Raw genomic sequence first — 12,261 nt, 5'->3', positions numbered from 1 at the left:
CCAAGAGCCTTAGTGGCTCAATACTTGAACGCTGTGAAACGAGGGGCACTCCTGGATCTAGTAGACCAGATGCTGGAGAAGGGAGGGATAGAACCTGTACTGGAACTAGAATCCCCAGGGTTCTACAATCGCCTGTTTCTAGTGCCCAAGGCCTTGTGTGGATGGAGACCCGTTTTAGATGTCAGCGCACTGAACGTCTTTGTAGAAAAGACCAAGTTTACCATGGAGACGACTCAGTCGGTGCTGGCAGCGGTCCGTCCAGGGGACTGGATGGCGTCTCAGGACTTGCAGGACACTTACTTTCATATCCCCATCCACCCGACTTCAAGGAAGTTCCTAAGATTTGTAGTCCAGAACAGGTGCTTCCAGTTCAAGGCCCTTTGTTTCAGCCTCAGCACGGCCCCTCAAGTTTTCACCAGAGTAATGGCAAACGTGGCGGGATGGCTTCATCAAGAGGGGATAAGAGTATCCCTGTACCTGGACGACTGGTTGATAAGGTCCCAGTCAAAGAACAGGTGTCTGGAGGACTTGCACAAGACTTTTCTGATGACCCAGGAGCTGGGTCTCATCATCAACAAGGAGAAGTCCCAGATCGAGCCGAGTCAGACGATTCTTTATTTGGGGATAGTTCTGGACTCAGTTCGTTTTCGGGCTTCTCCCTCCCAAGAAAGGCAAAACAGGTGCTTCAAGAAGGTGCAGGAATTCCTGGGGAGAGAGAAGTGCTTGGCGAGGGATTGGACGAGTTTGCTGGGCACCCTCTCCTCGCTCGAGCAGTTTGTCTCCCTGGGAAGGTTGCATCTCAGACCTCTGCAACACTTCCTTCCAAGAGTCTGGGACAGGAAGAATCAGGAGGACTCCTTTTCCTTTCCCATTCCAGCGGAGATCAAGAGACATCTGAGTTGGTGGCTGGATCCGTTGAAATTAGGGGAAGGAATCTCCCTGCTCAGGAAGAACCCAAACCTAGTGTTGTTCTCAGACGCTTTGGAGTCAGGATGGGGAGCAACACTGGGGAGCAGGGAGGTCTCAGGCTCTTGGGAAGTGGAACAGAACGAATGACACATCAACAGGAAAGAGTTGATGGCCATTCTGTTAGGATTGAAAGCCTTCAAAGACTGTCTCGGGGAGAGTAGTAGAAGTCAATTCAGACAACACCACAGCCCTGGCTTACATAAAAAAGAAAGGAGGGACTCATTCTCTGTCCCTGTACGAAACAGCAAGAGAGCTCCTTCTGTGGGCAAAGGAGAATGGCGTAGAGCTTTTAACAAGATTTGTGCAGGGACAGAAGAATGTAAGAGCAGACAGGCTCAGCAGGAAAGGGCAAGTTCTGCCCACAGAATGGACCCTCAACCTTCAAGTTTGCCAGAGACTGTGGAAATTATGGGGGAGGCCTTCAATAGATCGCTTCGCCTCCAACCAGAAAAAGAGAATCCCCAACTACTGCTCCCTAGTCCCGGACAGGGAAGCAATAGCAGTAGACGCCTTCTTGATGGACTGGACACTTATGCGTTCCCTCCCTTCAAGATTATCAACCTGGTCATCAAGAAATTCGCTCTCCTCGAGGCAGGGAGAATGACCCTGATAGCTCCATTCTGGCCAGCAAGAGAGTGGTTCACAGAGGTAGTGGAGATGCTAGTGGACTTTCCAAGAAGCCTTCCTCCAAGTCCAAGGCTTCTCAAACAGCCCCACTTCGAGAGGTATCATCAAAACCCCCTTGCTCTACAACTGACTGCTTTCAGACTATCGAGAAGCTTGTCAGAGCGAGAGGCTTTTCAGCACAAGCTGCGAGTGCAATCGCCAGAGCGAGGACGGTATCTTCACAGAGAGTCTACCAATCAAAGTGGGAGACCTTTAGATCATGGTGTAAGCAACGCAAAGTGTCCTCAACCTCTACATCTATGAGCCAGATAGCTGATTTTCTATTGTTCCTCAGGCAAGACTCTAAGCTGGCCGTATCCACCATAAAAGGATACAGAAGTATGCTTTCGGCGGTCTTTAGGCACAGAAGCATAGATTTATCGCAAGATAGAGACTTGAAGGATCTCTTAAAGTCGCTTGAAACGACTAAACAGACATTAGGACGGACCACCGGCTTGGAATTTGGATGTGGTTTTGAAGTTCTTATGCAGCAGGAAGTTCGAGCCCATCTTGCAAGCGACCCTTAGAGACGTAACTAAGAAAACACTATTCCTGATGGCTCTTGCCACAGCAAAAAGGGTCAGCGAGATTCAGGCAATAGAGAAGCAGGTGGGCTTCAATCAAGATGGAGCAGTATGTGCGTTAAGGCTCGACTTCCTCGCTAAGATTGAGAACCCATCCAAACCCTGGCCGGGGACGTTTGAGGTTCCTAACCTCACAAATTTAGTGGGCCAAGAGGAGGAGAGACTCCTCTGCCCAGGTAGAGTCCTCAGGGCATATTTATCGCGGACAAGGAATTTAAGAGGTTCATCCAGTTCTTTATGGTGTTCAGTTAAGGATCCTCAAAAGTCCCTCTCAAAGAATGCGTTATCATTCTTCTTGAGGGAGACGATAAGAGAAGCTCACCTCTTATGTGAGGAGGAGAACTTCGGTCTGTTAAGTGTGAAGGCTCAAGAGGTGAGAACCATTTCAACGTCACTGGCATATCGGAAGAACATGTCAGTTAAGCAAATAATGGACTCAACATTTTGGAGAAGCAACTCTGTGTTCACTTCTCATTACCTCAGAGAGGTAAGAGTTGATTACGAAAAGTGTTACACTTTGGGCCCATACGTAGCTATGTCTTCGTTATTGGGTAAAGGAGTTACTACCTCCCCTCAACCTTAACTATGGTACGGTATGCCTGTATTTGGGTTTGTGTTTTTATGGTTGTCTGAGGAAACTAACTTGTGGGAACAGCACCCTCAGACTAGCTAGATAGGTAAGATATCTAGCCTGCAAGGTTAGGTGGTTAGGTTGAGTAAGGTTGCAGATAATAAAAGGGGAAATAGATAGTGCAGAAGTCTAGTCACATTGTTGGTCTCGCCCCGTTTGACAGACTCGAGTGAGTTGTTTCAGCATAACAGGTCTCCACCTGGCTGGTGCTCCTAAGGGAAAGCGACTCAAGAGGCAGGGACCTTTGAAGTCAGCGACCTTAGCAGGTAAGGAATCAAGGTGATTACCTACAACTTTTAGTTGCTTCCCAACGATGTTGGCTGTCTTTCACCCACCTCCAAATGTGTGAATCAGCTATATATATATAACTGCCAGGTAAATTCTATTCGTAAAAATGAAGTTTTTATGATAAAACAAAGTTTTTTGAATACTTACCTGGCAGTTATATATATATTTTAAGTCCCATCCACCTCCCCTCAGGAGACAGGTTGGGCAAGAGATGATCTGAGGAACAGAAAACGGGAATGATTCCAAGTACGACCCTGTAAGGTTTTTTAACTACCTAACCGAACAACTGCCACTCGGCGGTTGCCGCGAGTTTTGAAAAATCTGCCAGACCGACAGAGGCTATAGCTATATGTATATATATATATATATATTAACTGCCAGGTAAGTATTCATAAAACTTTGTTTTTATCATAAAAACTTCATTTTAGGCTCAGAGTAAGTTAGTTACCCAGCCTCAAGATTTGTTTCTGTTACTCTCCTGGCTCACAGTAGTCAATTGCCAGATTAGCTGTCATTGTTGCTGCTGTGGATGAGATTTCCAGAGTTTTCTAAGGCCCCCACCCACAAGGTCGAGTTTTGTTCGATGTGATGTCAGAAGCACAGATAAAGTAGGAAGAGTTCCGACTTTCCCCGCTTCTGACATCATATCGAACACAGCCGTCAAGCAAAGCTTAATTGTGTGGAAGGGGCTTAACACTCTTTGGACAGCTTATTTCATAACTGCTTTGGCAGATGTTTTGAAGATGGATGCTCTTCTGCATTTCATCCCTCCCTATCCAGCCTTGGGAAATGGTTGTGGTGCATGGAATGTTAATAAAAAAGATAAACTGTAGGATATCATTAGTCACGTTAAACAAAAGTGCAAAACAGGTATGCAGTGCATACTGTTGTAAAACTGAACATTTATAGATTCACAACACAGATTCTTATTTCTCAAGAAATAAATGTCTAGCACATAGGCTTAATTACTGGACTACTAATTAAGCACCTCATTCTAATTTTTGTAATGCTACTTAAAAACTTCTCTTCCAGTGATTGAAAAGACTATTTATTAAAACACCCAAAAAGGATGACATGTCAACTGCAAATGAAAAAAGTAGAAGACAAATCATGTAGCAAAATTTTGTCAGAATCTTTAGCATTGTCCTTCACTCATTTGCTATTCTTGATTAATTATTATTTACTAAATAATTTTTCCTACCCCATATCCAAGTAAAACTGTTGTTCAGGTGGAAATAATAATGACATTTTAGGGCCTATGAATTTGACCTGCATGTCGTACCAAAATTATCACCATCTTGTCTTCTGACATTATTCCTTAGGACATCTTGCTCATTCCCCAGGCATTTTTTGAGTTGGTTGCATTACCATTTGGTGACTAATAAATGATGGTTAAGGATAGTAAGGGCTGGCAGTTAATGATCTCACATGGGTATAAGTAGAGTTCCTTCTTAGGTCTTTAAAAGAGAGAGAAGCTCACCAACATCTATAATGTTGGTGAGCTTCCATAGTTAAAAAGTGCTTTTTAGAACAACCATTTTGGCTCTTCTTTATTCTCCAATTTTTCTGTTCTTAGGGACCCTTTCCTGTTTTTCATTATACGTAGTTGTAAGAGTGGCTGTTGCCAGATGAAGAGGAGGAATCTACAGGTGTCCAAGAACCTTGCCTACTAGAGGTTGAGGCATATTAGGTTGGGTGGGTACTGAGACAGGTATGCCTTCTATCTCCAGTGTTGTTTGACCTCATTTTAGAGAAAATAATGCAGAGTATCAAGGTTGAGGGTAGGATCATCTTCGGAGATACAAATTTCAGTCTTTCATTTCCAGATGATGTTTGTCTGTTTGTATGGTGTTTTTACGTTGCATGGAACCAGTGGTTATTCAGCAATGGGACCAACGGCTTTACATGACTTCCAAACCACGTCGAGAGTGAACTTCTATCACCAGAAATACACATCTCTCACCCCTCAATGGAATGCCCGAGAATCGAACTCACGGCCAACTAGGTGGCAAGTCAACACCATATCGTCCATGCCACTGAGGCACTGATCCAGATGATGTTGATTTCTTAGGTATAGATATACTAAATATAGAACATTCGTAAATACCATTCAAAGAAACTGCTGCCAGAGTGGGACTAGAGATTAGTGGAAGTAAAAACAAAATTACGTGTATGAGATTGTCAAGGACCAACAACAAAATATGGTAGATACTGAGAACGTGAGGGAATTTAAATAGAAGGGAACAGATGATTTAGCAGTACAACATCTTTTAAAGAGAACGCCACAAGGTCTACCAAATTAAGAATTTTGCAAAACCACTATCAGGCCAGTAGTACTATTATGTTTATGAGACCTGGACACTGACTAAATGTCAAGAACAGACTGCTGGTTTTTTAAAACACCATCTTCCATAGATTAACAGGTCCCATTTACGATATTAAATGAAGATGTTTGGAGAAAAAGGCACAACAAAGAAATGAGAAATTTAAGCAGACACCACTAACTGGCTATGTCTTTGGGAAGCTCAGGAAAACAAACCTTAGCAGGGTAGTAACATTCATTGTTTTTACAAGACATCACCACAAACAAGAGATGCATTTTAGCAAGTTGCTGATAGTTCCTCTTCTGGAGACAATGTGAAAAGATTTTGCAACCAGAATTTTCTGATAAGTGTTAAAGAGGTATGGAACCCATAAGCTCGAATAAAATGGCAGCATTATGTTATGCCTCCAAAATGACAGATGCTGTGGTTACCATAGAAAGTAAATTGAAAGGAGTGTCATAGAAACATTAGAGAAAGAGAAAACTCTAGTTGGTTTCATGAAGAGGGGCTTTACTATGCACGAGCTGTCTCACACCATGTTATACAGGTGCTTGTCAACCTCACTCTTCCTCAAAAAGCAAATGGGAGAAAAAAAAAGCCATATAGGTGTTTTCAGGAAGAATGATTCCATTGCAAAATGTCCCAAAAAGCTTAAAACACAATTGGGAGCTAAAATTTGTCTTCTTTTCACAAGTGAGCTTGTGCAAAACAAAAAGATAACCATTACAAAACCATGACCTAAGCAGAAGACCTGAGAAGGTATTTACACAGTAAATTAGTTTTATCATATAGTTAGGGAAGACCCAAAGAATGAAGTTCTGACTGATTAAAAAACATATTACAGAAAAATTGTGTTTACATATACTATGGTAAGGAAAATAAGAGATGGATCTCTGAATCTCTCATGTTTTCTTACTTTTTGTACAGTTCTTAATTGACAGAAACCATTATTTTATTAAAGAATACAGGAATCTGAGTAACATCACCTGATGCATACCTGGGAATGTATCAGGTGATGATTTTGAGAGATGAGTTACAATAAACTCTGTAGCACTCCCGATACTTCCATTGATGAATCAATGGAAGAAAAGGAAGGAGACACAGGAACACCAGAACCAGCATCAGGAAGAGTAATCGAGGGAGAGGGAGCAGCCAAATCATCCAGACGAGAAGATACCCCTCCCAAGAAGGAAGAGTCGAAACCCTGTGATGTTCCCTCTTCCTATAAAACGCCATCAGGAAGAGTAATCGAGGGAGAGGGAGCAGCTGAATCGTCCAGACGAGAAGACGAAAACCCCTCCCAAGAAAGAAGAGTCGAAACCCTGAGATGTTCCCTCTTCCTATAAAACACCCTCCACTGTGACTTATGCCAGGCACAACATTCTGGGCAGGGGTTAGTCACTGTACAAAAATTTGCTCTGCACCTACTGCAAGTCATATGCGGATCTGTAGCTAACAATGCCAAAACCCTTGAGCACGAAAAACCCTGTATGCCTGGGCACATGCGTTGACAAGGCCATGAAGACTTGGAAGAAGCCATAATAACAAATACAGACACACTGAAAGACAGAACACGGGCACAAACAACCGGCTTGGAAGGAGAGCAATGTGTAAGCGTCTATACTTCCCGAGGCTGTTAAGGAAAGACTAAAGCATTACGAGGTCCAATACATGGTCTCTGACCAGCTTTCATCTCGTATGCGCAGGCGTTGCCAGATCTCACAGATTTCTTGCTTCACAATCTGTGATTGTTTTAACTGGTTACCAGCTGGCACTTCCAAGAAGGAGGAGTCAAAACTCTGCGATGCTCCCTCTTCTTATAAAATAACTTCCACAGAGCCTTAGGCCAGGCACGGCATTCCGGGCAAGGGTTCGTCACTATACAAAAATTAGCTCTGCACCTACTGCAAGTTGTATGCGGATCCGTAGCCATAGATGCCAAAAATCTCAAGCACGTGAACCCTCGGATGCACGGGCACATTTGCTGGCGAGGTCGTGGAAACTCTGAGGAAACCATAACTCAATAACACAACACACTGAAAGAACAGAACATGGGCAAAAAACAACTGGCTTGGAAGGAGAGAAAAGCGTGTCTACTCTCCAAGGTGGTTAACATCACGAGGTTATGCACGGTCGCTGACCAGCTTTCACCTCGTACACGCAGGCTTGCCAGATCTCACAGATTCCTTGCTTATAATCCCTTGATTGTAATAACCGGTTACTAGCTGCGCTTGGAAAATACAGTGGTACCTCGAGATACGAAATTAATCCGTTCCGAGGCGCCTTTCGTATCATGAGGTTTTCGTATCTTGGACCACATTTTACATGTAAAATGGCTAATCCGTTCCAAGCCCTCCAAAAACACCCAGGTAAATTTCATAATAAAGCTAAATTGACCTATAAACAATGAAATACTACAACAATTTGGACCATTCAATACCTAAATTAATAACGTACTGCTAATTACCTGTAAATAAAGTGTATTAGTGTACATGGTATACAAGAAATACTGTACATATGTAGTAAAATGTGGAAGCTTACCTTTCGAGTGAGGCTATCTCCGAAAGTGGTGACAGAGGAGGAGGACAAACGGCAGATACGTACGTACACTTAACTTTACGAAACACATAAAAAAATGTAAGGAAAACTAAACTAAAATTTACTAAACACATTAGCAAAACTGTAACACTTTAACTACAAAAAACTAAAATAAAAAAAAATATTTTTGTCTTTCTTTTTATTTTTTTTTACTTTTTTATACTTTACGTAGGTTTTTTTTTTTTTTTTTTTTTATACAAAATTTCAACTTCATCACCACTTTCAACTTTCTGTTTTTTAGTATCACTTGGTTCTTCCTTTTTACTTACTCCTGCTAATACTAAAGGCCTCTTTAAAAAATAACTATCCAAGGAAGATTGCTTAAGCCTACTTTTCACAATGTTCCTGAATTGACTCAGGCAAAAGTCATCGAACTGAGCAAGCATACGACCTGTGTGAGCCTTTTCGGGGTGTCTTTTTTTCTACAAATGATTGCACTTTATGAAAAGCGGCTAGAACATCCTTAATTTCTGCCGTTGTCATAGGGTTGTCCTCCTCCTCCTCCCCGCTGCAAGAGAACTCCTCTTGAACGACGTTATGTTACATGGCCTCCAACTCCTTCAGGTCATCCATTGTAAGCTCCTCTTGGTGCTCCTCGAGAAGGTCGTTGATGTCGTCCTCGTCGACGACCAGCCCCATGGACTTGCCGAGTGCAACGATCTCGTCAAGATCTGGTTCCAAAACAGTTTCAGGATCGTCAACTGTTTCTGAATCTGCAGCACCAGCTTCGCCCACATCGAATCCCTCAAAGTCTCGGGCAGATACGGCATCAGGCCAGAGTTTCCTCCACGAGGAATTCAAGGTTCGCCTCGAAACCTCCTGCCAAGCTTGGTCGATGAGTTGGATGCATATGACGATGTCGAAATGCTCCTTCCAAAATTCACGCAAGGTGAGGTTTGTGGTATCGGTGATGTCGAAACATCTCTTGAAAAGATGTTTCGTATACAGCTTCTTAAAGTTCGATATCACTTGCTGGTCCATGGGCTGGAGGAGAGGGGTGGTGTTAGGCGTAAGATAAAGAATCTTGATGAAGGGATGCTCCGCTAGGATATCTTCCTCGAGGCCAGGAGGGTGGGGAGGGGCATTGCCAACACCAGCAGACATTTCAGAGGGAGGCGCATCTCTTCCAAGAATTTACCCACTCCGTGAACAAAAGCCTCGTTACCCAGGCTTTCGCATTAGCCCTCCACATCACTGGAAGCTTCTCCTTAAGCACTTTGTGGGCCTTGAAGGCTTGAGGAGTCTCAGAATGATACACCAGTAGGGGCTTCACCTTGCAATCCTCACTGGCGTTTGAACAAAGTGTGAGCGTAAGCCTGTCTTTCATAGGCTTATGCCCGGGTAGCTTCTTCTCTTCCTCCGTGATGTACGTCTGACGAGGCATTTTTTTCCAAAAAAGGCCAGTCTCATCACAGTTGAAGACTTGCTGAGAACTGTAGCCTTCCTTGGTCATCATCTCGTTGAACGTCTTTTTAAAGGCTTCGGCCGCTTTCGTGCCCGGGCTGGCAGCCTTCCCATGCCGCACCATCGAATGGATACCAGTCCGTTTACAGAATTTCTCGAACCACCCATGCGAAGCCTTGAACTCTGGGGTTGGTGTTGATGTTCCTTCTCCTCCGTCGTCTTCCGCCTGGGCAATCAAATCGCCGAAAATAGCGCTGGCCTTGTGGGAGATTGCCATCTCCATTATTGTATCGGCAGCAATTTCTTTGTCTTTTATCCAGACAAGAAGCAGCCGTTCCATCTCGTTGTGCACGTGGGTCCTCTTGCTGGACAAAATAGTGATGCCCTTGGAAGGTGTAGCTGCTTTGATGACATCCTTCTGCTTAAGGATGGTGCCTATTGTCGATGGATTTCAGCTGTATTCCTTGGTGATCACACTCAATCGCATACCAGCTTCATACATCTTGATAATCTCCATCTTTGTCTCCAAAGAGAGCATTCGCTTCTTTCCGTGAATTTCAACTTTCTTGGGACCCACCCATGACTACGTTATACTGTACGTAATTTACGTATAAGTAGAGTAAAGTTTTCACACAACATGATAAAGTACGTATACTGCAACGAAATCACTAACGAATTTACGTTAAACGAAATCGTTAGACCGAACGAATACCTAGTGCGTACGATAACGATGCTGGTACCGAGTGGCCGAAGAAGCACGCCGCTACGTAGATGCATCATGGGAGGGATGCTGACCAATAGGAGAGAAGGATCTCATGGCGGTGACTAGCATCAGGAACCAATGGGAGAGCAGGAGGATGGTGGCGAGTCTACTCAGTTGGCGGCGCGCGAGTTTCAAAATTGTTATCGGTGGTTCGGGCGAATCTCGGACTTTATAGAAACCTTTCGTATCTTGAAAACTTTTTGTATGTAGAGCCGTTAAATTTTTCGTGTTAGCTTTCGTATCTCGAGTTTTTCGTAAGTTGAGCCTTTCGTATCTCGAGGTACCACTGTATCCTGTTGTTAAGACCTCAGGTTTATTAGCTATGAAAAATACAAATTGATTTTTATAATTTGTTGAACAAAATATATGTATGGATCACCAAATTTCCTCTTATGACCCATTAGTATCATAATTTCAGATAAAATACCATGGGAGAAATATTCCTGGGTAAAATAGATTTTGTTTGTTTGGAGAAATTTAGTTGGAGTAGATATACATTCATGTTCTTTAAAACCAGCTTGGACAGGAATAGAACAAAGTATAATGTGGAAAAACTCAGATGAGAATATATTACTGAGATTAATCAAGACTGTGTAAGGGTCAAGTCAAGAGTAATTAGCCCTGGTGTGTAACAGTGTTATTAAATTTTCTTACATCTCTACCATATGCTGTACCTGCACAATTAATTATTTTAAGTCTTTATCTTGATCTAGTATTTTCCTCTTGATCTAGTATTTTCCTCAAAAAACAGACTTGTGCTAACAGCTTTTGATGTATGGATTCCACATGACTGGCAAATTGATGTACGTACTTAAATATGCTATTCCTTGTCAACTTGACACTGTTACTCTTTTTAGGTTGCCCGTGATGCTGCTAACCGATGGACTGACAACTTGTTTTCTGTAAAGACATGGTGCAAAAACAAATTTTTCATTGAGGAGTCTGTTATCAATAAGCAGTTTGGTATACCAGAAGATCTTGACTATTTGTAACACACAACACTCCTATTCTGTCCCACATGAAGTATTTTATGACCAGAAGAAACTACAGAACCACTAACAGTCAATACTTCAAAGGATAATTGCATAATTATATATATATATATATATATATATATATATATATATAGATATATATATATATATATGTATGTATGTAGAAGACAGGTACTATGTCGTACCTCTAAGTAAATGGGGATACAATCTACAATGAAGTAAAATCCTCTTGTACAAGTAATATATACTTTAACCTGCAAGAGGATTTTACTTCATTGTGGATTGTATCCCCATATATATATATAGATATATATATATATATATATATATATATATATATATTATATATATATATATATATATATATATATAATTATAGGTACAGTGCAATTGAACTGTTTTAACAAGCTATTCTGCAACCTTTAGTTCCCATATCAACATTAAAATTCATATATGACATTGCTCATGAAAAGAAAATTATATTCAAGGAATTAATAAAATACACAAGGCCCCATAAAAGTTCAAATGTACAAACTGAGGATCATTTATGTAAATTCAAGAAGATCTAGATTTTGAAAACATCACAGATGTTTATACAATGGCATGAATACTCTATAAAAATTTATCTTTCATTGTACAATACATCATTTCAATCTATAAGTAAAGAGACAGAAGACAGTCACTGCAATTACGTAGTTTTAATATCCACAATTTTCTACATCAGTGATGGCTATCATTTATGCTAAATGAACAGTTAAGAAAGGTCATACATTGGCATATGAAAAATATATAACTTATGTAAGTAATTATAGTGAAACTACAACTGATACATTTTTTATTCTCTTACATAGAGTACAAAAATATTAAATGCAATTCTAAATTATCATAATGGAATAAACTCTATATAGTCCTAACATATGCCTGTAATTTTTCTCTCAAAGTTTTACTCATGGAAAAAAACGATACTATTTACCTAAGTACAGTGAATGAGTAAACTCTGGAGGGAGGGTGGTAAAAGTTCCATTAATTTGCAAATTTT

The 12,261-nt window shown here is 41.5% G+C and overlaps 1 protein-coding gene across 5 annotated transcripts in view; it reads left to right on the top strand.

Moving 5' to 3' along the window:
- LOC135216985 (meiotic nuclear division protein 1 homolog) overlaps nucleotides 1–11,344 on the top strand; it is an 81,389-nt gene extending 70,045 nt beyond the window's left edge. For 3 of the 5 annotated variants that reach the window (XM_064252536.1, XM_064252533.1, XM_064252535.1), the window contains exon 6: nucleotides 11,085–11,344. In XM_064252536.1, coding sequence (XP_064108606.1) covers nucleotides 11,085–11,219 — 135 coding nt within the window. In that variant the 3' untranslated portion in view covers nucleotides 11,220–11,344. The remainder of the gene's footprint in view (nucleotides 1–11,084) is intronic. The other 2 variants (XM_064252532.1, XM_064252531.1) reach the window with 2 other exon arrangements.
- Nucleotides 11,345–12,261: the final 917 nt, after the last annotated feature.

Source organism: Macrobrachium nipponense, chromosome 7 (genome assembly GCF_015104395.2).
Source record: "Macrobrachium nipponense isolate FS-2020 chromosome 7, ASM1510439v2, whole genome shotgun sequence".
Classification (NCBI taxonomy): Eukaryota; Metazoa; Arthropoda; class Malacostraca; order Decapoda; family Palaemonidae; genus Macrobrachium; species Macrobrachium nipponense.
Note: the sequence above shows the minus strand (reverse complement) of the source record. Positions and strands in the feature narration are given on the sequence as shown.